The sequence below is a fragment of the Salvelinus sp. IW2-2015 genome, linkage group LG4q.1:29 (genome assembly GCF_002910315.2).
Source record: "Salvelinus sp. IW2-2015 linkage group LG4q.1:29, ASM291031v2, whole genome shotgun sequence".
In the NCBI taxonomy this organism is placed as follows: Eukaryota; Metazoa; Chordata; class Actinopteri; order Salmoniformes; family Salmonidae; genus Salvelinus; species Salvelinus sp. IW2-2015.
Genome location: NC_036842.1, coordinates 8,492,104 through 8,518,211, shown reverse-complemented (window position 1 = coordinate 8,518,211; position 26,108 = coordinate 8,492,104). Strand labels below are relative to the sequence as shown.

The following is a 26,108-nucleotide window of genomic DNA, read 5'->3' as shown; positions in this document are numbered from 1 at the left end:
ATTATTCTATACTCATACAATTGTCTTGCTGGAAGATCCACTTGCGAACAAGTATTAGCCTCCTGGCAGAGGCAACCAGGTTTTTGGCTGAAATGTCCTGGTACTTGGTAAAGTTCATGATGCTGTTGACCTTAAGGGCCCCAGGACCAGTGGAAGCAAAAAAGCCCCATAACATCAAAGATCAATCACCATATTTTACAATAGGTATGGGGTTATTTTCTGCATATGCATCCTTCTACCAACACCAAAGGGTGCCAATAATTTCGGTCGTGACTGTATGTGTGTGTGTGTCTCACGGTCTTTGTGGTGTGCCTCCTCGTCCAGGTAGATGTTCGTCTTCATGTTCCAGATGAACTGGTGGGCCAACAGCTGAGACTTCTGGGCCGCCCACAGGATGTACTCTCTCACATAGCCCATCTGCCAATCAAACACAAGCTTGTTATCTTTCACACCACACACAGGGTAATGTAGAAACACAGCAGCTAGTTAGTAGTGTCACTCACCTTGTCATAGCGCAGGGCCTGAACTATCTGAGGAATGTAAAACAGGATGGCATCCTAGAGAAGAAACAAATACATTAGGATAAGTGACGGTATAAAGTGTGTGTGTGTGTGTGTGTGTGTTTCATACCGGAGGAAACGACCGTAGTACTTTGACCCCGTACTGAGCAGTGAGGGGGTGCGGGGGGTACATGGAGGAGAAGTAGGACAGGCCGGTGGGAGGGTCAGCAGGAGCCCAACACAGGATATGACTCAGCTCTGGAGAGTCTGCATCAATGGTGTGCCACGTCACCAGGAACTAGAAAACACACCATGATTTATTTTGTTGAATGACAAAAAACGTTCAATTAGAAACAACACCACTTTTAAACCTGAACTTCATGGCTCTGACATAAAAAAACATGCGTTTCAACAAACATCTTTGAGGTATGATGAGCATTGGCCACTCCTGTGTATCAGATAACCTGTAGTTCAGCAGTCGACTCACCTTGACGGCCTCAGGTACGTCGCTGACCGCTCCAGGGTCCAGCCTCACCAGCCGGGTCACCTCAGCCACGATCGCATCGTTCTTAAACCTGAACACACACACGAGAGGGTTAGCACTAACATGCCACAATGACAACGCTCTTCAACCTGACAACAACAGTTATTATTCAGGTGGAACCAATCTAAAGCTTTTCCACGTTTCCTCTCTGGGTACATGTGTCTGTGTGAGACTGTGTGTGTATACCTGGCAGGTAGCTGCATAGCCAGATAAGGAGCTATACTCCAGGCCAGGTTGACATTGTCTTTCCACTGTTTCTCACTGAGGCTGATGTACTTGGACCTCCAGTTGGCGATGCTGGTCTCCACTGACTGTTCTGTAGCGATGGCCAACTCCTGGGTGCACAGAGGGTTGTACCAGGTAGTCAACCGCTCAATCTCACTGGCCTAGAGGGGCGGGGGGGGAGAGAGAGAGGACGTCAGTCCTAGCAACAAAGTGGACGGTCAGAATGTCGACTAACAGCAAATGAATAGCAAGGAGGGAGAGTCAAAGGGAATGTTTCTGTCTGGACTGAAACCTTCCACAGTAAAAATCCCCACTGTAGCCCTCACCAGTAAGGCCAGCAGCAGGGTCCGGCGCTTCATGTAGTACTTATGGAGCTGAGTCCCTCTGTTACTCTTCTTAGACATGCCTGGGGACAGAAAGGACATGGTCAGATCTCGCTGTGTGTGTGGGCACATTGAGTCGGTCTGTGTGTGTGTGAGTGTGTGTTACCTGACTTCTTGGAGGCGGTGGACATGCCAGAGGACAGAGGGTAGGTGTTGATCCAGCCACTCTGGCCACTCTGCTGGGATCGGGAGCTGGAGTCATGAGACATGGTGCTCCTGGGGTCCTGGGCCGTCATCACAGAGAGACTGTTCAAAGACGGGTCCTGGTTGTCTACACACACAGAGACAGGCATACAGTGCTTTCAGAAGGTATTCACACCCCTTTACTCTTTCCACAGTTTGTTGTGTTACAAAGTGGGATTCAAATTGATGTCATTATTTTGTCAGTGATCTACACAAAATACTCTGTAATGTCAAAGTAGAAGAAAAATTCGAGTATTTGTAAAAAACGAATTACAAATAAAACACTATTAAAATCTTGATTAGATAGGTATTCAACCCCGTAAGTCAAATGTTAAAATCACATTTGGCAGCGACTACAGTTGTGAGTCGTTCTGGGTAAGCCTCTAAGAGCTTTGCATACCTGGATTGTACAATATTTGCACATTGTTCTTTTTAAAATTCTTCAAGCTCTGTCAAGTTGGTTGTTGATCATTGCTAGACAGCCTTTTTCAAGTCTTGCCGTAGATTTTCAATTTAAAGTAAAACGCTGTAACTAGGCCACTCAGGAACATTCAATGTCATTTTGGTAAGCAACTCCAGTGTATATTTGGCCCTGTGTTTTAGGTTATTGTCCTGCTGAAAGGTGAATTTGTCTCCCAGTGTCTGGTGAAATGCAGACTGAACCAGGTTTTCCTCTAGGATTTTGCTTAGCTCTATTCCGTTTCTTTTGATCCAAAAAAGAACTCCCTAGTCCTTGCCGATGACAAGCATAACCATAACATGATGCGGCCACCACCATGCTTTAAAATATGAAGAGTGGTACTCAGTGATGTGACGTGTTGGATTTGCCCCAAACATAACACTTTGTATTCAGGACAAAAAGTAAAGTTCTTTGCCGCAGTTTTACTTTAGTGCCATATCCACAATATTAACCTAATCTGTCAATTAGGTTAGTATTGTGGAGTAACTATAGTGTTGTTGACCCATCCTCAGTTCTCCTATCGTAGCTATTAAACTCTGTAACTGTTTTAAAGTCACCTTTGGCCTCATGGTGAAATCCCTGAGCGGTTTCCTTCCTCTCCAGCAACTGAGTTGGGAAGGACGCCTTTATCTTTGTAGTGACTGGGTGTATTGATACACCATCCAAAGTGTAATTAATAACTTCACCATGCTCAAAGGGATATTCAAAGACTGTTTTTATTTTATTTTTACCCATCTACCAATAGGTGCCCTTCTTTGCAAAGCATTGGAAAACCTCCTTGGTCTTTGTGGTTGAATCTACACTTTGAAATTCACTGCTTGACTGAGGGACCTTACAGAAATGAGGTAGTCATTTAAAAAATAATGTTAAACTCTATTACTGCACACAGTGAGTCCATGTAACTTATTATGTTACTTATTTTACTTATTTTGGCTTGGGGGGGTTGAATACTTATTGACTCTTCATCTTTTCATTTTTAATTCATTTGTAATCATTTCCAAAAACATCATACTCTTTTGACATTACAGGGTATTGTGTGTAAATCAGTGACAAAAAAATTATCTTTATTTAATTCATTTTAAAATTCAGGCTATAACAACAAAATGTGGAAAAAGTCAAGGGGTGTGAATACTTTCTGAATACACTGTAGGTAGGGATAAAGCACACACACACACACACACACACACACACACACACACACACACACACACACACACACACACACTCTTTCTATCCCTCATTGTTTGGGCCCTGGGGTTTCCCCGACTGTGATCTACTAAGCAAAAGCTCATGTCCTTCCTCATTTAACACTCTCTATCCATATCTCTTTATCCCTCTCTCTTTCCATTACAAACTCATCTATCTCCTGCTGCAATTACCTCTGTCCATCTAACGCCTAATTCCTTCACATTCTCTAGCTCCATCTTTCTCTCTCTCCATCCCTCAATGCATTCATTCCTGTCTAAATCCACACGGACATGCATCACCATCCATGGACAAGACATTGTGAACCGGAGGGAAATATAAATGAGGCGGCGAGCATTGTCTCAGCATTCGATGGAGGAAGGAGTTTTTGAAGAGCGATATGATGAGTTTTATAACGTTAGTCCTGTATTATATGAGATGGCCATGCGTTGTTCCCACAGGCAGTGGTAGAATTTACCCCTAACCGCTGATACAGTCAGACATTATTTCACCCACCTGATGGTAAAGGGTTACCATTGAGGGTAGAGTAATCTGATCCTAGATCTGTGGTTAGGGCTAGTTTCTACCTGGCGCGATCCGATGTGTTATGAAGTGAGATCATGTTCTTGGGGTCGCCAGGGACGGACAGGAGGAAGGAGCGGTGTGGGTGGTGGAGAGGAAATACGTCTCAAATTTCTCAATTTGCTTGTTTTCTTTTTGTTGACAAATTGACAAATCGAGCTGAGGGGCGGATCGGCATGATATGTGTAGAATAATAAATAATCAATCATGCATTTTATCAGAGGTGGCAAATCTGCGCCTTGCTCCGCAGCAGACAAATAGATGGATAGAGTAAAATAGATATAAAGAAAGAGACAGAAAGAAAAAGAGAGACAGAAAGAAAAAGATAAAGAAAGAGACAGAAAGAAAAAGCGAAAGAAAAAGAGACAGAAAGAAAAAGAGAGACAGAAAGAAAGAGACAGAAAGAAAAAGAGAGACAGAAAAAGATAGAGAAAGAGAGACAGAAAAAGATAGAGAAAGAGAGACAGAAAGAAATAAAAATAAATAGATAGTGTGAGATCCTACAGACTAAAGATTTATCGATCTATGAGCAGCGTAGCAAGAGCCTGATCAGGCGTCAGATTTGACCTGTGTAAAAACATGCGCTTGTAGTCTTGCAATGCTGTTGTTAATCAGCCGGTGTTTCCACCGCTGTAGGCTTACTTAGCATCGATATCGGAGAAGTGCTGGACACGATTAGTGATCCGAATATCCCGGCAGAGAGGGTGCTGGGGGTGGGCACGGCGCCTAGCTCACCGGGAGGAACCAGCTGGCACGCCGCCAGGTACTTCTTGTCCGACAGGATGCTGGCGTAGAAACGAATCATGAAGCTGATGTCCTCYCGCAGACGCTTGTCCCCCTGAGTAGGGAACTTAGGAGGAGCACTAAAGGGGGGAGAGGGGGGGGAAGTATACAATTAATTACCACGAGAAAATCCTGACCTCTGGATCATTGGCCCAAAGTATCCCCCATCGGGCCAATGACACGTGTTACGAACAACAACATTCTGCATAATAAATAGTATTATAATTTTAGCTTACGGCACCTGGTATTCACAGGCGGTCCCCCGTCCCAGTACTAATCAGGCCCGACCCTGAACAGGTGTGTTCAACAGGTGGTATGGCCACTAGCGTATTTTTTTGTACCCCATTTCCTCCCTGCTCCAAAACCGCCATAAAAAACCCCAGACTACAGTTTGCAACTGCACATGGGGACAAAGATCGTACTTTTTGGAGAAATGTCCTCTGGTCTGATGAACCAAAAATAGAACTGTTTGGCCATAATGACCATCGTTATGTTTGGAGGAAAAGGGGGTAGGCTTGCAAGCCGAAGAACAACATCCCAACCGTGAAGCACGGGGGTGGCAGCATCATGTTGTGGGGGTGCTTTGCTGCAGGGAGGGACTGGTGCACTTCACAAAATAGATGGCATCATGAAGGAAGTAAAAATGAGTGTGGATATATTGAAGCAACATGTAAGACCATCAAGTCCGAGGAAGTTAAAGCTTGTCGCAAATGGGCGCGCGAGAAATGTGTACAATGACCCCAAGGCATGACTTCCAACGGTTGTGGCAAAGGAAGGCTTAAGGGACAGACAAGTCATAGGTATTGGAGTGGCTCATCACAGAGCCCTGACCCAATCCCTATAGAACATGTTGGTGGGCGAACTGAAAAAGCGTGTGAGAGCAAGGATCGCCTAACAAACCGTGACTCATTACAACACACCACTCTGTCAAGAGAATGGGCCAAAAAATTCTACCAACTTATTGTGGGAAAAGCTTGTGGAAGCAGTACCCAAAACGTTTTGACCCAAGTAACAATTTAAAGGCAAATGCTACCAAATAACTAATTTAGTGTATTAAAACGTCTGACCCACTGGGAATGTGAATGAAAATAAGTAAAAGTATTAAATAAATCATTCTCTCTACAACTATATTTCTGACATTTCCCATTTCTTAAAATAAAGTGGTGATCCTAACGGACCTATATGACAGGGAATTTTAACTAAAGGAATTAAATGTCAGGATTGTGAAAACTGAGTCATATATGTATTTGGCTAAGGTGCAATTTAAACCTTCCGACTTCAACTGTCAAGTAAGTACTTTAAAGTATTTTACTTCAAAGTTACTTTACACCACTGATTGGGGGAATGAATAACAAACGTATCATCAGCAGCATAGTGTCCTGTTTCTTCTCCGGCTTTCTGGTAGCCATGTGTGGAATGTCAATTGGAACCTATTGACCTTATAGCCTATACCATCTGCACAAAAATGCCATTCCTCACTGCTTGCCGTTAACCAAATCCACCAAGCTATAATAACCTCATAGACCCATTCACTGGAACTTCCTTTCCCCTGCAGTAGGTGGGCGTAGCCTGGCATCGTAACATCATCTGGTTTGTGAGGATCCCTCGAGGAGGCCATTCCCGGAAACAAAAAATGGCAAATATTTATTAAAATGTCATATCGCATATTGTATTGTGAGTCCACAGACGCTTCTCTCCTTTGTGGTAAAAGATACTGGCTTTTAGAGAGGTGAAAGTTTATCGCCCATGTTAGTAGTTGAAGGACTATGGAGTAGAACTTCCTGTGTGTGTGTGTGTACCTGAAGTAGTCAAGCGGTGGAGTAGAACTTCCTGTGTGTGTGTGTGTGTGTACCTGAAGTAGTCGAAGGCGGTGGAGTAGATCTTCTCTCGGAGGACATTTCTGATGGTGGTGTTGGTGACTACGTCAGAATGGAGCAGTGCTAGACCCAGAGTTAGGAGCCTACACACACACACACACACACACACAACCTCAATGAATTTGCTCTGAATCAGAAACTGGATCTTGTGTGTGTGTGTATGTGTATGTGTGTGTGTGTGTGTGTGGACCTAAAGCGAGGTCCGATGGCGGCCACGTGGCGGTTGAGGCTGCTCTTGGCCCCGCCTACATTGAGGGAGAGCGAGCGTTGTAATAGGCTCCCGAATATCTCCACCTGGTCTTCACTGGAATATTTTGCTATCTCAAACCTCTGAACCAGGAACTGGAGAGAGAAAGAGGGAGAGAGAGAAAGAAGACGAGTTGGAGGTGGAGGGGGGGGGCATGGAATGAAAACCCTCCAACAGCACACGTAGGACTGATGCAGTGAATTCCACTTACTCTAGTATTTTAAGCGAACTGGATTGAACTCACACACACCACACACACACACACACCTCTATCCAAATGCAGTGAGGGGTGACGTCGGGGGGACAGGGGACAGGCTGACTCTCCTCTGAGGCTGCTAGGGGATCAGCCTCCACCTGKGCATCAGAGAACAAGCCCATCTTCAGCTCCACTGTCATCTGCCACGCTCCCGCCATCTCACGCATGAACTACAGACAGAGAGAGAGAATACCCGTGTTAGTGTGGGTTTGAATCCGGGTCCCACCACTATTTTCACAGAAATACACAATGTTACTTCAACTCCAGCAATAGATGTCTCCAGATACTTACCGGGACCTCTACTCCTGTGCGAGCAGCCAGCAGCCACTCCCAGCAGGCGATAGCCGTCTCCATGCCGTGCTCTGTAAACATCTTCAGAGGAGACCAACACAGGTGGTGCAGNGTGCGAGCAGCCAGCAGCCACTCCCAGCAGGCGATAGCCGTCTCCATGCCGTGCTCTGTAAACATCTTCAGAGGAGACCAACACAGGTGGTGCAGCAGCTGAGGGTCACACTCTTCACAGAGAGAGAGACAACACAAGCCTTCAATATAATGGGTTAGGCAGACGTCCAGTTTTCCCTGTGGTCGGTCTGTCTAAGAGACTATATCCATGAAGACACACCCCAATGGGCTATATCAGGGATGGGCAATGTAAGGCCGTTGGAGCAAAAAACAAAACATCTATATATATATATATCTATAATAAATCCAGGTCACTCCTGAACGTCTAAAACTAGACAGAAAGTATGTAGACATTATGATGGACCGATACGTTTTCAAATAGCTGCCCTTTCTCTGGCCCGCTATATACTTTTGATGAACAAATCGATCTGGAAAAATATGTGCAGCCCTTCAGCTGAATTTTGAAAGCCCGATTTAGCCCTCGAGCGGAAATGATTGCCCGACCCTGGGCTACATGGTGCCTTCATTCCCTCCCAAATCAAAGTCAACTTGTCAGCACACACACCTTTAGTGCTGATGAGCAGAGCAGCCAGTTTGAACATGTTCTCAGTGAAGGCCTCAGGGTTCTGAGTGTCAAGAGCCTCTGTCATCTGTCTGACCATCAGGGTGGACAGGTCTGACTGGCTACGCACCGCCTCAATGAAATGAATCATACCTGCCACCTGGAGGGAGAAACACACACACACACACACGCACACACACACACACACGCAATGTCGATGTGAACCGCAACATTGTTCTGTTGACTCAGCCGAAGAAATATGAAGTCTATGAAGAAGTGAGTGTCCGGTCTAGAACTGTAGCAGTGTCTCTCTGTACCTCTCCAGCATAGCGGTTCCTCAGGTTGAGTGAGGCCATGAAGTTGGAGTAGTCTTTCTTCACACAGGCTGGCCTTTCTGTCAGCTGGGTGATCTGGAGGGGAGGAAGGGACTTGGTTAGTGTGTGTGTGGACACGTTTTACTATACTTGTGAGTACCAGAAGTCCTACAACTCTGAGAAGTGAGGATATCTTGCCAGTCCTCACTTGTAAAAAGGCTATTTTAGGCTTAGGGGTTAGGTTTAGGATTAGGGTTAGGAGTTAGAGTTAGGGAAAATACGATTTTGAATGGAAATACATTTTAGGTGTGTGTGTGTGTGTGTTCTCACCCCTAGCGTAGTGCTCTGTCTGTTGTAGCCAGCGAAGTGCAGGATGCTCTCTGTAGCCATGGCCAGGCCAGTGTGCTGGGACAAACCTGACACCCAGTTCTGATGCTTGTTCAGGTACTCCTGGAGATGATGGAGAAGAACATCAAAAACAGGGAATAAAGAGAAGACTCATCTAAAACCTTGACTTCCTCAAAAAAGCCATCTAGAAGCTCTTCATGAACAACGATTTGACAGAACATCTGCAATGCGTTTCTCCATCTGCTTTTCCTTTACAAAATGTGTGTGTGTGTGAATCACCTGTAGGTGTGACTTGGTGACAGAGGGGGCCCACTTCATGGCCTCCTTCAGGATCTCCCCACAGCGAGCAGCAAAGTCCTTCACTATGCTCTACAACCACAGAGAAACGTCAACGCAACATTCAGAACACACACACACACACACACCAAACACCCATTCCTACCTCTCTGGCCTCGTATGTGTCTGGTACAGTGATCCTGTAGGGGGTGTCTGGGATGTCATAGTAAGGCTGGTCCTTATGGATGTCCTGCAAACAAGGTAGGAGCACGACACATCAGAACACAATACGTTGTCTAATAACCCCTTTCAGGGACCACAGAGAATAACAATAGCAGGTGGTTATGAGAAAGAAAGTGTGTGAGTGTGTGTCCGTACTGCACTGAGGGAAAGAGAGAGAGTCTGCAGGATGTCCAGCATCGTCTTCAATACACGGCCACTCCACAGCAGGTGAGGGAACGTTTCGGCCAGACCTGACAGGTATTTGTCGGCCACCCTACGGATCCTCTTGTGGARGTGGTTGAAGTTGACCAATAGGAACTGAGCGTGGCGCTCCAACTCCTCCTCGTGGGCTTTAGTCTTCGGCTGGGGAGAGAAACACGGGAGAGAGCAACGGTTAAACCAACCCACCAATCATTGGAGAGGACATGCTCCACAGACGGTCAGGTGTTCTTGACTTTCAGATGTTCTTGCGTCTCTCCGCTTTGATTGAATCTGACGACGGTCCTCAAATATTCGTTGTACGACTCCATGGCTAGTGTTGGGTGTTAAGTGTTATCCGACAACCTTACCTTCTCAGCCATCATCTGTAGGAAGACCTCAAACACTTTGTCCCCAACGGCTATCACACACTGCATCATACCTGGAGACAAAGAGAGGAAACATTCATTTTATCACTGTCTAAAACACGCCAAATATATTTGTAATAAATGTGTAATATCGGTCTAATACCTGTGCAATACCTGCAATACCTGTGCAATACCTGTAATAACTAATAACTGTAATGCAGCTTACCAGACTTGTCCTTCTGGATGGCTCTGTCCTCAAAGTAACGGAACATCACCTGGAAACGGTCAGAGTCTAGAGCACGCAGCATCCTGGTGAGAGAAGAGGGGAGAGATGGATTGTAAATGGTCAGAGTCTAGAGCACGCAGCATCCTGGTGAGAGAAGAGGGGAGAGATGGATTGTAAACGGTCAGAGTCTAGAGCACGCAGCATCCTGGTGAGAGAAGAGGGGAGAGATGGATTGTAAACGGTCAGAGTCTAGAGCACGCAGCATCCTGGTGAGAGATGGATTGTAAACGGTCAGAGTCTAGAGCACGCAACATCCTGGTGAGAGAAGAGGGGAGAGATGGATTGGAACGGAGGCATGATATGAATGACTTGGAGATTCCTCCATCTATACCTACCCTCCAACTGCTAGACTCGAGACAGCTCAGAAACAGCAGGGTGCATCTCAATAGTCCAAAGTGGCTTGCTTTCCCATCTTTCCTTACCTCATGTACTCCAGCCTGTAGACAGACAGTAGGTAGGTCGACATGGCAAAGTCTAGTTTGTTGATGAGAGCAGACACCTCAGGAGGAGGATCTAGCAGGTTTATAATGGTGCTCCTCAGGTCATTCAGCTCCGCCTGAAAACACACACACAAAACCAGGGAACGTCAGCCAAGTGTGTGTGTGTGTGTTTGTAGTAGGACGTGTGTTTATGTCTGTACACGATCTGTATGTGTGTGTGTGGACGCGTTTCGTACGGCTGTGACAGTGTCGTTCTTCAGGGCAGAGTTGTACTGTAGTTCAGAGCGTAGGGGTTCTCCACTGGGGAAAGTGAGGAGGGGAGACTTGGTGGCGATCTCACACACTCCCTCATACCACTCCTCTGGCCACAGACCTGCACAACACACAAAACCCTTAATAAACCCATGCACTTTTACACAGCAGAATGACTGTTAGCCTGATACACTCACTTTAATCTTTCCATCAGATGGGTAATATTAGCCCTCCATTTAAACCATGTTGAGTCAATTCTATATATTGTATCAATCCTGGTGGTATACTGTAGTATATGTTAATATCATCTTAAACAGCCACCTGATCCCTCAACAGCGAAGCCCATCACCACAGAGTAGAGCCAGAAGTCTCTGAACAGCTTCTGCAGGCGAGGCTTCGCTTCCTTGATGGGCGGCAGACGCTTCGTCAGCTACACAGAGGGAGGAGATCCAGATCAACACGGAGTGTATAGATGAAGTTGTACTGCACAAACTGTTGAAAACACAAATGTATAGAGGCAACCCACATACCACGGCAATAACAGGAATCAGCACTCCAAGGTTCCCAGCACTGCTCGACGCCTGAAAATTAAAAAAACGATAGCGAAACAATGTCAACGCAAAACAACACAAGCCTGTTGTGGAGGAACCTTATAGTCCAGCCTAAGTTATGGTTACTGTGTAAATGGAGTGTACCTTCAGTGCAGGGCCCTTGTCCAGGGCCCTCTCGCTGGCCCTCTTGCCCTCCAGGCCCAGCTGGACAAACAGCTCCAGTAGGTTGACCAGCAGCTCATCTACCATCTGCTCTGCGGCCAGGTTAGCTGCTATGTTTGCTAACGCATTGATCACCGCCAGGGAACAGTGTCTGAAACACACGAGATTAGCATAGTCGTTTTTAGTACAGTGGGTCATGGAGCTGGCTATGGGCAGTGAGTAGGGGTTCCGCAGTGGGGAACAGGGAAGGGCTAACGATTTAAACTAAATGTATTTCTTTTTACAATAATTTGAATTATCTTCTGATTTCATCTCTTCAGTTTGAGTCAGAAAGCGAGTGGGTTAATACTGAAGAGAAAAAAATATCCAATCAGGATTTTGCTTTGGTGGTCTCTCGGTAGAACAATCTAGCTAGTTCAGCCAGCCATTGGCTAGGCCTTCAGAAGCTGGACAGAAGGCCTTTTGTATTGTTCTGATTGGGTGGGGCCTACTGGAGTGAATGGGCTGCTTAATCTTTAACATTATTTGATGCTGTGTGTGACTGCTGTCGTCTGTCTATCAGCCGCGTCTATGTGTTTGACCAAAACTGGAGTGGAAAACTTTGATGTGACACTGTTGTTGTCTCTATTGGTGACAGTGGTGTTAGGCTATCATAGGTTGTGTCAACAGTAACCACGTTTACACGCACACCAATATCCCGTTATTATTTTTGGGAGTTGACGCATATAAATATCATTAAGAACAGTATTAACCCCTCCACACTCTCATTTATAGCAACGACCTGGGGAATAGTTACAGGGGAGTGGAGGGGGATCAATGAGCCAATTGGAAGCTGGGGATGATTAGGTGACCATGATGGTATGAGGGCCAGATTGGGAATTTAGCCAGGACACTGAGGTTAATACTCCTACTCTTACAATAAGTGCCATGGGATCTTTTAGTGACCACAAAGAGTCAGGACATCCGTTTAACGTCCCATCCGAAAGACGGCACCCTACAAATCATATCCCATTTACCATAACCTGGAAAAGCTTGTATCCAGGTCATGAGAAACCCGGATAAGATAGCTGGGATATGTTGATCTTAGACGGGATACTGTGGCATGTAAACATCTTATTCTGTTTACTGTTGTTTTTCGCAGTCTGCGCAGGCTCAGTTTCACATATCACGGGTGTTGTGTGATGATGTTCTCACCTGATTGTCAAACAAATCCCTTGAGAAAAGTAGGCTACCTGCGCAGTTCCATCCACCATAATACATCTAGATTTTTTTGTTGCTGATACTCTGCAGGCTACTGGACGATATAGCCTACTGCGGTGTTTCCCAAACTCGGTCCCGGGGGCCCCAAGAGGTGCACGTTTTGGTTTTTGTTGGAGTACTACACGGCTGTAATGCAAAGACCAAAACATGCACAGAGTTTGGGAAACGCTGACCTACTCGGTTATGCTACTTTAAATAAGTAGCATAACCAATTTAAATACCCTTTTGCTTATAATTTCCAACATTTGGTAGGCCATTTGTTTGTCAACTACAGTTAGATAGATACATGCAGCTTCTCTTCTGTCATAAATTGTTGCCCCAGAAGACTAAATAAAGCAGTGCTCACCAGAATGCCCTACATCAATAGAATGAATGCATTAGTAATCTAGCTGACACCGGTAAAGTTGTCGGTTTCGTTTAGGAACCGGGGAGAAAACTCAATAACTCCACAACAGTGAGAAGAATGGTCCTGTGCAAAATGTCTTCAGTTTGACCGGTTTTAAGGAAATTAAAAGCTGAGAAGTCGATGAAACACGTTTCTGATAAGACTTCAGTTCGTCTTGGGTGCATATTTTATGTGGTTGAAATACTGTCTGCTTGCATAACAGTGTCCAAGATAACACAAGAGATGCTGAAAGAAAGCATATTTCTCCACTCCTGTTCCCGAGACTAAATCAACATTTGTTGTATCATTTTACTGCAATAAATGCATAATTCTGCAGGAGTTAATATTATACTACATGTGAGAGGTTATAGACCTACAGTCACTGTCCATATGTCAGTTACTATTCCATTTAACCCATATGATCTTAAATTAGGAATGTTCTGTTTATTCATGGTTACAGAGATACTAGTGAGCGGGATATCAAAAATGCATGTAAACAGCTTATCCCGAATAAGACCTTAAGCGGGATATGAGCTACTATACGAAATACTGTGTGCATGTAAACGTGGTCAATGTGCTTTTTTATTTTGCCGGTCGCATTATTTTATGCTGTGTGTCACATGTCGTGTCCGTGCTGGTTCTGACTCTGTGTGTGCGGCAGCCCGAAGCGCGGCCAGGCCTGTTTGATTCATTCATGATGTCATCAAAAAGCATCGCTCCTCCGTCACTACAACGGTCCAACTACAGAAGATATCATGTTTTCTGTTCTCTTCTTGATTTTTCTGTTTGTTTGGTACAACGTATTGGAAGATTTTTGTTCCCTCTGAAGCCCTAGGTCCTATAGTCATGGTTCGCCACTGAGGATAGGATAGGGGGTAAAGGTGTAGGGGCTGAGGACACCTGTATCCATGGTCCTTGTAGTCCTTGGTGGAGTAGACCATGGAGGAGGCCTTCACACTGATCTGCTGGAACAGGTTCCACACCTCCTGGTAGATATATTGCTGTGAGGTGAGAGAAAATGATGCATTTACTGAGGGATGTATTGCAAAGGGGAGAGAGGGAAGAGGGAATGAGTACAAAAGACAGGATCAAGTGTGTGAGCGCCTCACATTCCCAGTGATGACCATGCATCCCAGCTGATCTATAATGAGTACGTCTAGCTGTGACGGCGGCTGGCAGAACTTCTGCTGTAGGATCTGCAGGATGGGCTCCATGACGCGGGGCGTGTCCCTCAGAGCCACCGCGATGTGACCCAGGGCTCTGATGGTGTGGTCTGGGATCAGGTGGGCCTCTCTGGGGGGGGAGACATACGGTTGGTCAGAGGGGCTGCCAGTCACTGCCACGGAGATGGGGACTGGTTAGAGCTCCTATCAATCACTGCAGGACAGTCTTTCTAGGTAGGTCACCTGAGGTTCACTAGCTAACACTGACAGTTTTTTCTCAGAGGTAGTACAGCCTGCTCATAAGTAAAGTAAGAGGTGATGTTGGGAGGGGTCAGATAGACTTACTTGTCATTCTCCTGAGAGATGTAGAGACGGTTGGACAGGCTGGCCAGGAAAGCCTCCACTATAACACTGTCCATAGTCAGACCAGCCTTCAGACAGCTGAGAGAAGGAGGGGGGGTGTGGAGAGAAGAGAAAGAAACAGACCGCCTACTTAGTGACAGCGGCGAATGAAAGGCGCGAACGTTGCTCATATTTCTCTTCTTTGAAAACAAATGTAGTGTCACACAGCATGTCGTCTTCCCTCACCTGCAGATGTTGTCTATGGAGATGTCTCGGAGCTGTTCGTACATGGAGGGCTGGCTCTTCTTATTAGCGTGAGCACTGAACGTAGACTGGGAGTGCTCATTGGTCACGTGGATCTTGACCTCGCCTGTCCCTGTGGTGTACTGGCTGTGGTACTTGTACAGCTTGACCAGGACAGGAGAGGGGACCACCAGGAAGTCTCTGAGAGACATGGTGACAGAGTGGGCCACCACTGGGAACCGCTCACACAGACGACCCAGACCCTACACACAAACACACCCAGGAACATTTTTATTAGGTATGATTGATACTCGTATTATGGCATTCTCATCAACACAATATTGTGAAGACAGATAAAAACAGGAAGCGACTCGGAGGGAACCACTGTCGGCATTGCAGAACCGACCTGTAGACAGCAGACGAGCAGGGGCATGTGAGCGATGATAACTTTACTGGACGTCTTGGACTGCAGTTTCTCTGACAGCTTGGTACACAGGTTCTCAGCTCCTGATCAAAAACGCATGAACAACAGTCGGTTTGTGTTCATTCCAAATGAATGACCCGTTTTTTTTTTCTTCTCTCAACACGTGTCCAATTCATTCCCAAAACAAATGCGTGACCTGTTGCTTTTCAAGACATGCGCACGGGGTCGACAAGTAAACGCACTCTTACCCTGCTCCTCAGTGACGGCCCAGACCATGAGGTCGACGCAGGCAGCGTTCGCCTGGCAGCGGAGCTTCAGAGGACTCAGCTCACTGTGGAGGTACTCCACGTCGTGTAGGATCCTCTGCAGCTCCGACTGGCTACTACTGAACTGCTCCAGGACAAAGTCATGAACCTCCTTCACATAGCCCGTCTGCAGGTCTGGGAACACCGTCACATCAATAACATGCTAGTGGAACAGTCAGAAACACGTGCAGCAAACAGTCCGCTGAACTGATTCTGAACAATAGAAAATCAGGTCATATCAGAGGCTTTCTGTATATTAGAGATGGGTTAGGTTAGGCTAAAGGTTAGGGTCAGGTTAAAAGTGGCAATCAAAACACTGGTTTTGCTAAACAGCTGAGGGACTGGACTGGAGAAATGTAACCACTCTCAAATTCACAAATTGATTTCATGCATGAAATCAAAATGATAATTGTAACCATGTTTTGAGGCTGTACAGTGTTTGCTTACAACCAACTTGTCTTTTGAGTTCTGATGGGGTACGACAGTTGAGTTCATGAGGCACTTATGAGTTCTATTAAAATGGGTACATATCATTCATTTATACATCCAAAAGTGGATGTAGCAGGTGCAGATTTCCCCCTTTAAAAGGTGAGGGTGAGAGACCAGTGGGTTTGTTACCTTTCAGGTTGTACAGCGTGTCTCTGAGCATCTTGAAGATGGTCACATACAGAGGATCACTGAAGGTCCTGTAGTGCAGGTGCATACCTGGGTTCAACTAGAGGGAGAGAACACAACAAACATGATGTAACATCCATCTCGAGGACTACACAGGAAAGTGCTTCCATTCAAATAGAGGGGAAATGAACCTACCTCCAGAAGCTCCTGCAGGGTGTCATCCAGTGTTTTCAGAAAGGATTCAGCGACAAACTGCTCAACCTGCACAAGACAAACAGAACACTTCGAAATTCATTCTGAAAAACGATGTTCTACTCGTTCTAATTCTACAGTTCTATCCAATCCGATTCCACAGTTCTACCCAACTGATTCTACAGTTGTACTCATTTTGATCCTACACATGTACTGACCATGTTGAGGAGCTGGCGCAGAATGTCCAGAGGAACGTCAAACTCTCCCTGGGCACTACCCGTAAACAGAGGAGACACAGAGAAACTAGAACTGATGGTGGAGAAGTAATAGTCTGGGTCCACAGCACTACCATCAGGGAGATAGGGAACCTGGAGAGAGAGGGAGGGTGAGAGGGTGACAGGGAAGGATAGAGAGAGGGTGAGATAGAGAGAGGGAAGGATAGAGAGAGAGAGGGAGTGATAGAGAGAGGAAGGGATAGAGAGAGAGAGGGAGGGATAGAGAGAGGGGGACAGAGAGAGAGAGGGACAGAGAGAGAGAGGAAGGATAGAGAGAGAGAGGGAGTGGATGAGAGAGGAAGGGATAGAGAGAGAGAGGGAAGGAGAGAGAGAGGGAGGGATAGAGAGAGGGAGGGAGGGATAGGAGAGAGGGAGGAGGGATAGAGAGAGGGAGGGATAGAGAGGGGGAGGAGATAGAGAGAGGGAGGGAGGGATAGAGAGGAGGGGGGATAGAGAGAGGAAGGGAGGGATAGAGAGAGGAAGGGAGGGTGAGAGAGAAGGAAGGGAGGGAAGGAGGGTGAGAGAGAGGAAGGGAGGTGAGAGAAGAGGAAGGGAGGGTGAGAGAAGGAGGGAAGGGGTGAGAGAGAGGAAGGGAGGGTGAGAGAGGGGAAGGAGGGGTTGAGAGAGGAAGGGGACGGGTAGAGAGTAAGGGAGGGTGAGAGAGTAAGGGAGGGTGAGAGAGTAAGGGAGGGTGAGAGGAAGGGATAGAGAGGGAGGGAGGGATAGAGAGAGGGAGTGAGGGAGGGTGAGTGGAAGGGATAGAGATGAAGGGTGAGAGGGAGGGATATATAATGAGAAAAGTATCAGTCAAAAAGTGAGACATGGGCTACTAAATCAACTGAAATACTTCTGAAATATAGTCTTTCTTATATTTCCTCACCTTCAAAGTACTGTGCAGATGGATCAGCTGGGCAGCTGAGGGTCAGTCCTGCTCTCTCTGGACTGGCCTACAGACAGAGGAAAATAACATTTTCAGACATTTCAAATACGAGACTCCTTTGACCTCTAGTGGCAGGGTATGGTAGTACAGACGCATTCTCTGTACTGAAATAGAAATAGTAACAGAGGACCCCTTGCGTCTTATGGTGTCTCCCTGACACACGATGAGCAGTAATGGCAGTACTACGGTGTAGCAGTAGTAATGGTAGTAGTGTTGGTATAGTATGGTAATAGTACCTGCTGTGATATGCTGGACACGGAGCTTCCTTTGCGCCTGATGGTGTCTCCCTGACAAACTGTGAGCAGCGAGGCCGGCATGATGGAGCGGAAGTCGTTGAAGGAGCGCCGTCGTGACGGGTCAGCCTCCTCGGCACCGGACAGGAGCGGGGCTCCCGCCCGCGGAAATAGCTTGGACAGCAGGGGCTCCTCAGTGTTGCTATAGCGACCAAAGGCCCGGGCCACACCCAACAGGCAGGGCACAGTGTACCGGCACAGGTATTCTAGGGAGGAAGGGAGGGGTGAGAGAATAAGACAGACAGGTGAACAGCTGCTTTTTTCATTCTATGCTCTTTCTGTGTCCATCTACCTATATCACAACGTTTGTGAGGAGTACAAGAGAAAATAACTCGATAACTAACCTGGAACTAACATTTTCATTAAACACTGTTGAAAGTGAAATGGTGACAGAGAGCATGCTGGTACCTTTATCATGGCTCTCTGGGTCCAGGCAGATGTCCAGCAGGACCTGCATTATGTCCATGATGGCCTCCAGGATCTGTCCTCGCAAGGTGTTATCTCGCTGGGCAACGTCAGATAGAAGAGTGCCCAGACAGAAGCAGAAGTTCTCTGCTACCGGCAGGATCTCTGTAGGACAGGAAGATAAGACCATCAACCAGTCAGACAGGCTGAATTCATACTGAATGCCGTGAGACAGACAAACGCTTGCTTGCATCTACTTCCTTACCGAGTCCCTTGCTTCCAGAGCTTTCTTCGATCCATTGAACTCTGGGAAGTCCCTTCAGCAGCCCCAACAGATAGGGAATGATAGCGTCTTTGTGCTGCAATAAAAACATCAAATCACAAACCACTCGAGCAAAAGCCACTAAACAGCTAAGGGGGGCAGACAAGGTGCTGAGATAGGAGCCAGTTATTGGTCTGACAGGGTCAGGAACTCAAGGAACATCCGTCCCATATAAAGCATTATAGAAACGCAACCATGAACAGCGTCAGAGAAGGCCTAGCTGCTCCAGTTCAATCTACCTGTAGGTCCGACTCGACCAGGAAGATGCCCAGAGCTATGACCGCATCCCTCCTTCTCTCGTCCAGCTGGAACACCCCTCGGAAATCTACTGGACACATGCATTGTAGCTTCTGGACCTGAAACAGAGATAAACAGCAAACATGTGGCTTGTATTTTGCTAACTAGTCAGTCCATCAGTCCTAACCGCCACCATTAGGGGAATAAAACAAATATAGTATCTTGCCCTATATCGCAGTTATACAATGGGTGGGTCTAATCCTGGATGCTGATTGGTTAAAACAGCATTCCAGCCGGTGTCTATTCCACAAGTTACCACCGGCTAAAGCTATGACGTTAAAATGCCTATTTACTCTGTTCCATCTGACTGCACAATCCACTTTCTCATCAGCCCAGCCAGGCAATTTATACACTTAATCTCCACTATGAAAAGCATCTAAACATTATCTCACATTTTTTTTAGACTAACATTTAGTTTTCAACAGCGGAGATTTGTATAAACCTTGTGTCTGTCTCGCAGACATTTGCAACATTGTTTCAATATTCAAATTGCTCTCCAGCTGTCCCATAGTAATGAACGAGTCTGGATGAGACAGACAGGCAGGCAGCTTTTCTCAGGCAGTCGAAATCATGAATCAGCATAATTTGTATGGATATATACAAAGAAATATCAATAGAAAACAGGTAGAACGAAACGAAGTGCGGCTAGTTTGCAGTTTTTCCAGCTTCAGTTGGAAGTGATTGTGTTAGCTGTGTTTTTGGCTAGCTCCTCTGAACAACAGTGTCCTGACGAGAGAGCACATTTTCTATGTCAGGTGAAATTTAGAATCCTTAGCTCATTCTTACGGATGTATCCAAATAAATGTCACTAGAAAACAGCTAAAAATATGCAAATGCAGCTACTTTATTGTTATTGTGGCTGCATTGTTTGAGTGACTAAGTTAGCCGTAGTTGGCTATCTAGAAAGCAAGGGATAATAACGTTGCCAGTCAGTATGGCAATAGAACATTTAGAACGAACGACTGGGTCGCGTCCATAGATACAGAACAAAAAAGACTGACCGACTGGGTCACGTCTCTGGCAACCGAACCGATAGTAATAATGACCAGCCGGCTCAGGTAGCAACCCTAGATTTGTGTCGGGACTATATCTTGTGGAAGGATTAAATAGTATAATAGTGATAATGCCCTTGAAGCTGGTGTTTAGAGAATAACAACACCCGTGCCAATAGATCCTCCAAACACGGGCTTCTCTGGCAAAAAAAAGTTAAATTGTTGCCAGCAGCACAGTTACAGTCACTAACGTTCTAGATAACATGAAAACAGCCTAACCAGCTCTGCTAGGGAGAGTAAAACGGTGACTGAAGTGTTCTCTCATTTGTGACTGGAAGTAGCTAGCAAGCTAGCCAACTTTAGCCAGTTAGCTTGGGTGCTTGACTGCCGTTGTGAGGTCAGCAGCACAGTTACATTACAAAGCACGCTCATCTGTTTTTAGTGTAATTATGGCAAAATATTATTTGGCTGGTAGATTTTTTTTTTTTTTTTTTTTATCTACCTGCCACATTGGCTGGTGGACCGAAAAGTTGGTTTCAGGCTCTAAACTAATCTATTTTGCTTGAGTTTTTAAATAAAATATGCTCTGAGAAGAACGACATTGTCAGTCCTGTCTGCAGCACAAACCTCATTCCTAAATAACAATTTTTATTAGGTTAATGTTAAATTTTTTATGTGATGTTTGAAAATAATAACCCGAGTAGTAGATCAGCTTGCTTTTTGACTGCGAACGTGATCTTTACACAGAAAAGGTAGGTGACCACTGGTCCTAAGGTTAACAAAAAATGGTTCGACAAACAAAAAACAAGTCCTGTGGAAGTAAACAGCTCATTGACGAAAGAGGTCAAAGGAGAATGGCAAGAATTGTGCAAGCAAACAGGTGGGCCACAAACCGACAAATAACGGCGCAGTACAACAGTGGTGTGCAGAACGGCATCTCGGTACGCACAACTCGGCGATCCTTGTCACGGATGGGCTATTGCAGCTGACGACCACTCCGGGTTCCACTCCTATCAGCTAAAAACAAGAAGAAGCGGCTTCAGTGGGCACGCGATCACCAACACTGGACAATTGAGGAGAGGAAAAACATTGCCAGACCTGACGAATCCCAGTTCCTGTGGCGTCATGCTGATGGCAGAATCAGGATTTGGCGTAAACAGCATGAGTCCATGGACCCCTCCTGCCTGGTGTCAACGGTACAGGCTGGAGGCGGTGGTGTACTGATTTGGGGAATGTTTTCCTGGCACATGTTGATACCAATTGAGCAACGATTGAATGCCACAGTGTATCTGAACATCGTTGCTGAACAAACCCAATAGAGCATATTAGGGATGAGATGAAACAGGCTGTTGGCAGCATGAATGTACCGTCGTCCAATCTGCAGCAACTGCGTAACGTCAGCACGGACCCACATCCCTGTAGAACATTACCGACACCTTGTAAAATCCATGCCACGAGAAATTCAAGCTGTTCTGGAGGCAAAGGGAGGGTCGACCAGGTACTAGATGGGTGTACCTAATAAACTGGCCGGTGAGTATATTTGACTTTTAATATTATAGTGTTGACGCCTAAGTCTATAGGCCTACAGTGCATTCGGAAAGAATTCAGACTCCTTGACTTATTCCACATTTTGTTAGGTTTTTCCCTCATCAATCTACACACAATTCCCCATAATAACAAAGCAAAAACAGGTTTACACAAATTTTAAAGAATTTATTAAAAATAAAAACGGAAATATCACATTCACATAAGTATTTAGACCCTTAGTACTTTGTTGAAGCACCTTTGGCAGCGATTACAGCCTCGGGTCGTCTTGGGTATGACGCTAAAAGCTTGATACACTTGTATTTGGGGAGTTTCTCCCATTATTCTCTGCAGATCCTCTCAAGCTCTGTCAGGTTGGATGGGGAGCGTTGCTGCACAACTATTTTCACGTCTCTCCAAAGATGTTCAATCGGGTTCAAGTCCGGGCTCTGGCTGGGCAACTAAAGGATATTCAGAGAGACTTGTCCTGAAGCCACTCCTGCGTTGTCTTGGCTGTGTGCTTAGGGTCGTTGTCCTGTTGGAAGGTGAACCTTCACCCCAGTCTGAGGCCCTGAGCACTCTGGAGCAGGTTTTCATCAAGGTTCTCTCTGTATTTGCTCTGTTCATCTATGCCTCAATCCTGACTAGTCTCTCAGTACCTGCCCCTGAAAAACATCCCCACAGCATGATGCTGCCACCACCATGCTTCACCGTAGGGACGGTACCAGGTTTCCTTCAGAAGTGACGCTTTGCATTCAGACCAAAGAGTTCAATCTTGGTTTCAATAGACCAGAGAATCCTGTTTCTCAGTACATGTAAATGTGTCTCATTTGGCCAATATCACTTGTTTATTGATGGCCCTGGCTGCGCTAGTTCAGAATTGAATGCATACGGATGTCCGGTAAATTTCTCAAAATGTCTGGTAAATTAAAATCTTCCCGGTCACATTGTTCAGAAACTCTGGTGTGGGGTACAGAGATGAGGTAGTCATTCAAAAAATCATGTTAAACACCATTATTGCACACAGAGTGAGTTCATGCAACTTATTATATGGCTTGTAAAGCACATTTTTACTCCTGAACTTATTTAGGCTTGCCATAACAAAGAGACAACTTATTGACCCTAGAGATTTAAGCTTTTCATTTTTAATACATTTGTAAAAATGTAGCCCACAGCCCCAATACCCCACCAGTCATACAGGAAGGATACTAACCGTGTTGCTGCAGATTGCCCAGAATGACCAGTTAGCTGTGTAAGCTGGTCAGGCCCCAGAACTACAACCACCACTGGCTACTGGTCAGGCCCCAGAACTACAACCACCACTGACTACTGGTCAGGCCCCAGAACTACAACCACCACTGACTACTGGTCAGGCCCCAGAATTACAACCACCACTGGCTACTGGTCAGGCCCCAGAACTACAACCACCACTGGCTACTGGTCAGGCCCCAGAACTACAACCACCACGGACTACATTGTCTCCTCATCCTTTAAGGACACACTCATGACCTGGTCAGCTCAAAGACTTTGAATCAACCTTGCACAATTAGTTTTAGTGTGGAAAAGAGAGCTGTATTTATACACTACCAGAGTAGCTGCCTGTTGTATTACGATTGCTTTCCTGTAACTTGGTTATGCTAATGTCTGCTTGTTACTATATTTTGGTGGAATTGCCCATTGTTGATATGCTGTAAGTGTGTGAATGAGATTAAAACATGAACACACATTGAAAAACTAGTTGGCTTCGGCTATTCAAACAATTCAAACAAGAATAAAACAATACAAAAGAACAAGGGCTACTTATATTCAAACCAACAGTGTTTATAGGCATGACTGTTGTACACAATTCTAAACAAAAATGCTCAATTTACTAAATTCCTATTTACAGGTGGTTTAACCTCCATCAAATGTTATAACGGCAGCCATATTGGATTTGAAGCAAAAAATAAAAAGTCATCTGTGATTGGCCCTTTGACTTAATCGCAAGACTAGGGGCTATAGAGATGATTTAAGGAACCTTGGACCCCAAAAGTTTTTATTTCTATGTCTGAGCCCACTTGTTTTCCGTAGAGCCTATTACAATAGCCACAACATCAAAATATTTGCAACTGTATGCATTATTTCCAGGCATGACCATACAGCACTGAATGAGTGCAAAAAAGTTTACATTTACCATAATATTTGAGTTGATATTTCCACCTATTGTATCTGTCTGTTTCCAGGTCTACATTTCCAAGATCCATGAAGATATCCTAATGCTATGTATGTGTGTAGGGCAGACAGCTGACTACTTGTGTTACAAATTTGAGCAATATCAGAGCTTGTAATATTGGGTTACATACGTTTGTGGCCACTCCCCTCTCCAGCCTGGCATTATTCTGCACTGTTTGAGTTAAGGGGTGGTGCCATCAACTTAACCACTTTTGCAGTAAAATATTTTTACACAACCATCCATTCCATTTCATAGATGGGAGATATGGTTGTGGCCTTGCCACTATTGAATAGAGTTTGGCTGACAGTTCCTCCCACGCAGCTTTCCTGCCAACCGCTGAATAATTAGCCACGCAATACAACACACCCAAAATCATGTTGTTGGTTTTATATGACTGTGATATGTGAAATAAGACAAATTAGTAAACTATGTCTGTTGAAATCATAAACCGTATGGTTGAAATAAAGAATACAGCACATTCAAGTAAATAGTAAATCAATCAATGACCAATGTTGACAAATAAATAGGGGCGTTAACTCATTTGACAGGTTTGACAGCTAGCTAGATAACTAATGGCTATACTAACTTCCTCATTCTGATGGAATGACAATCGACCATATCATCGACAAACAGCTAAAGGCGTACCTAGCAAATGATTTGCTACAGTTATTAAACAAGGTTGTCAGTATGGGCTAGTTCGTTTTGCAAGGCACGGTACTCCGGGTAGGCGGAGTTTGTTCATTTTAGACCTTTTCATTGGTCCTTAAATGCAATCTTCACCCTCCTGGGCACCGGGTCATGCAAAACGAACTAGCCCAATGTGTAAAACTGCCTTGTTGTTGTATCGTGTAACGATGTGGAATGACAAGCCAAAGCAAGGGCCTTGTTTGGGAATGAATGACTAACATAGTTTACTAACTTAGCTAGCTGTTTCTCCAACAGCTGTGTAGCTTATGGAAAACAAGTAGCTAGCTAGTAGCTGGTCTCGATAGCATCGCACATCACCATGATTTAGCCATGTACATATAGCAACAAGGTATACATGTAATGTTAACCGAACCTAATAGCCAACTTAGCTAGCATTAGCTCACTAATGCTTTTAAATCATTCAGACTCACCTTATCTATTGGCGCAGGGCGGTGTGCGGCCAAAGAGCGCGCCAAGGACAAGACAGTATTGAAATAAAACCCTCTGGTTCCTGTTGCTTTCGCAGACATTTTTATAATTCAACACAAATAGGTAGTAAGAACATTTTACAGCGCTTACCACTGCGAAGAGGGCAAGCTAACTAGCAAACGGACACCAACAACTACGGCGAGCACATGAGTTCATACGGCGCAGTACAAGGTCATTAGAAAAATGCGTTGTTAATGGTAAACAATGATCAAGGTTTTGAAGTCAAACAATTTGAGAACTCAAATGTTTCTCAAATCCTGTCTGCTGAGAACCAGAAATTGAAGAATTATATAAGATTCATTAAATGTCAAATGTTCCAGTTGGGTTGACAATGAATAGGGGATTATAAACAATAGGTTTGAAGGCACATGTGGTCACACACAAACATCTTGATGTGGGAGGATGCAGCTTGTAGGACCTTGATGATAACTACTCCTGTTATCTTATTCTATGGTATTATGGTGGTCTGCAAACAATACTTCAGTTGTAAGATGCCCAAAACACTTTAAAAATCATCCTGTCATAAGAGGCAAAACAGACTCATTCATCTTGTATACAATCCGTTACACTCTTTAATGCACACATGGCATATTCAAAATCCCAAATGCAAATGCTACAAATGTCTCTCAAGCACTACAATCTGCAATGACTGTGCATGGTCTTTCAATAAAACATGCTTACGTAAGATCTTGTCTTGGAGCATAAAAAATAGATGTGTCTTACATTGGGCAGACCATGACAGTGGCAAATGAATTGTTTCATGAAAAATGTCTATTAGGTTTTGCAAAAGATACATCTAGACATCTTAAATAAAAATTGGTGTCCCCACCCCCTCCACTAACACTACCAAGAAAATATGTATGAATTAATTGTAAATCCAAGGGCATTTATACCTACTCTATAACTGGCAGGTAACATTACCAGGCAATATCTCATCACATTGAGTTAATCAAGGCTGCATTACAAAGATGGTCTGGTAAGCTATACTGTCAACTAGTACCAGTAGATTTGATAAACATCTCAGCAAGGCATCATTGCACTGTGTTATTGTCTATATCAAATTAATCATTGTTTTTAAAGAGTTAAGTGTTATTGTATCATACTGTAAGTCAGTGAGGAAAAACTGACCCAGGTAAG

At 45.0% G+C, this 26,108-nt stretch overlaps 1 protein-coding gene across 1 annotated transcript in view; it reads right to left on the bottom strand.

The window, feature by feature from the left end:
- pi4kaa (phosphatidylinositol 4-kinase, catalytic, alpha a) overlaps positions 1 to 25,117 on the bottom strand; it is a 38,303-nt gene extending 13,186 nt beyond the window's left edge. Inside the window, exons 1-40 of the mRNA XM_070441054.1 lie at positions 24,914 to 25,117; positions 19,010 to 19,126; positions 18,714 to 18,807; positions 18,452 to 18,613; positions 17,987 to 18,249; positions 17,688 to 17,757; positions 16,754 to 16,899; positions 16,539 to 16,604; positions 16,347 to 16,443; positions 15,672 to 15,863; positions 15,406 to 15,506; positions 15,003 to 15,262; positions 14,760 to 14,855; positions 14,361 to 14,544; positions 14,152 to 14,252; positions 11,589 to 11,757; positions 11,424 to 11,474; positions 11,215 to 11,323; positions 10,878 to 11,014; positions 10,624 to 10,757; positions 10,142 to 10,224; positions 9,919 to 9,989; positions 9,506 to 9,712; positions 9,294 to 9,377; positions 9,131 to 9,220; positions 8,834 to 8,953; positions 8,507 to 8,599; positions 8,193 to 8,349; positions 7,517 to 7,740; positions 7,237 to 7,395; positions 6,913 to 7,064; positions 6,698 to 6,805; positions 4,705 to 4,925; positions 1,759 to 1,923; positions 1,596 to 1,675; positions 1,231 to 1,430; positions 988 to 1,075; positions 631 to 798; positions 504 to 557; positions 297 to 417 (exon numbers count right to left, since the gene is read on the bottom strand). Coding sequence (XP_070297155.1) covers positions 297 to 417; positions 504 to 557; positions 631 to 798; positions 988 to 1,075; positions 1,231 to 1,430; positions 1,596 to 1,675; positions 1,759 to 1,923; positions 4,705 to 4,925; positions 6,698 to 6,805; positions 6,913 to 7,064; positions 7,237 to 7,395; positions 7,517 to 7,740; positions 8,193 to 8,349; positions 8,507 to 8,599; positions 8,834 to 8,953; positions 9,131 to 9,220; positions 9,294 to 9,377; positions 9,506 to 9,712; positions 9,919 to 9,989; positions 10,142 to 10,224; positions 10,624 to 10,757; positions 10,878 to 11,014; positions 11,215 to 11,323; positions 11,424 to 11,474; positions 11,589 to 11,757; positions 14,152 to 14,252; positions 14,361 to 14,544; positions 14,760 to 14,855; positions 15,003 to 15,262; positions 15,406 to 15,506; positions 15,672 to 15,863; positions 16,347 to 16,443; positions 16,539 to 16,604; positions 16,754 to 16,899; positions 17,688 to 17,757; positions 17,987 to 18,249; positions 18,452 to 18,613; positions 18,714 to 18,807; positions 19,010 to 19,126; positions 24,914 to 25,012 — 5,293 coding nt within the window. The 5' untranslated portion in view covers positions 25,013 to 25,117. The remainder of the gene's footprint in view (positions 1 to 296; positions 418 to 503; positions 558 to 630; positions 799 to 987; positions 1,076 to 1,230; positions 1,431 to 1,595; positions 1,676 to 1,758; positions 1,924 to 4,704; positions 4,926 to 6,697; positions 6,806 to 6,912; positions 7,065 to 7,236; positions 7,396 to 7,516; positions 7,741 to 8,192; positions 8,350 to 8,506; positions 8,600 to 8,833; positions 8,954 to 9,130; positions 9,221 to 9,293; positions 9,378 to 9,505; positions 9,713 to 9,918; positions 9,990 to 10,141; positions 10,225 to 10,623; positions 10,758 to 10,877; positions 11,015 to 11,214; positions 11,324 to 11,423; positions 11,475 to 11,588; positions 11,758 to 14,151; positions 14,253 to 14,360; positions 14,545 to 14,759; positions 14,856 to 15,002; positions 15,263 to 15,405; positions 15,507 to 15,671; positions 15,864 to 16,346; positions 16,444 to 16,538; positions 16,605 to 16,753; positions 16,900 to 17,687; positions 17,758 to 17,986; positions 18,250 to 18,451; positions 18,614 to 18,713; positions 18,808 to 19,009; positions 19,127 to 24,913) is intronic.
- Positions 25,118 to 26,108: the final 991 nt, after the last annotated feature.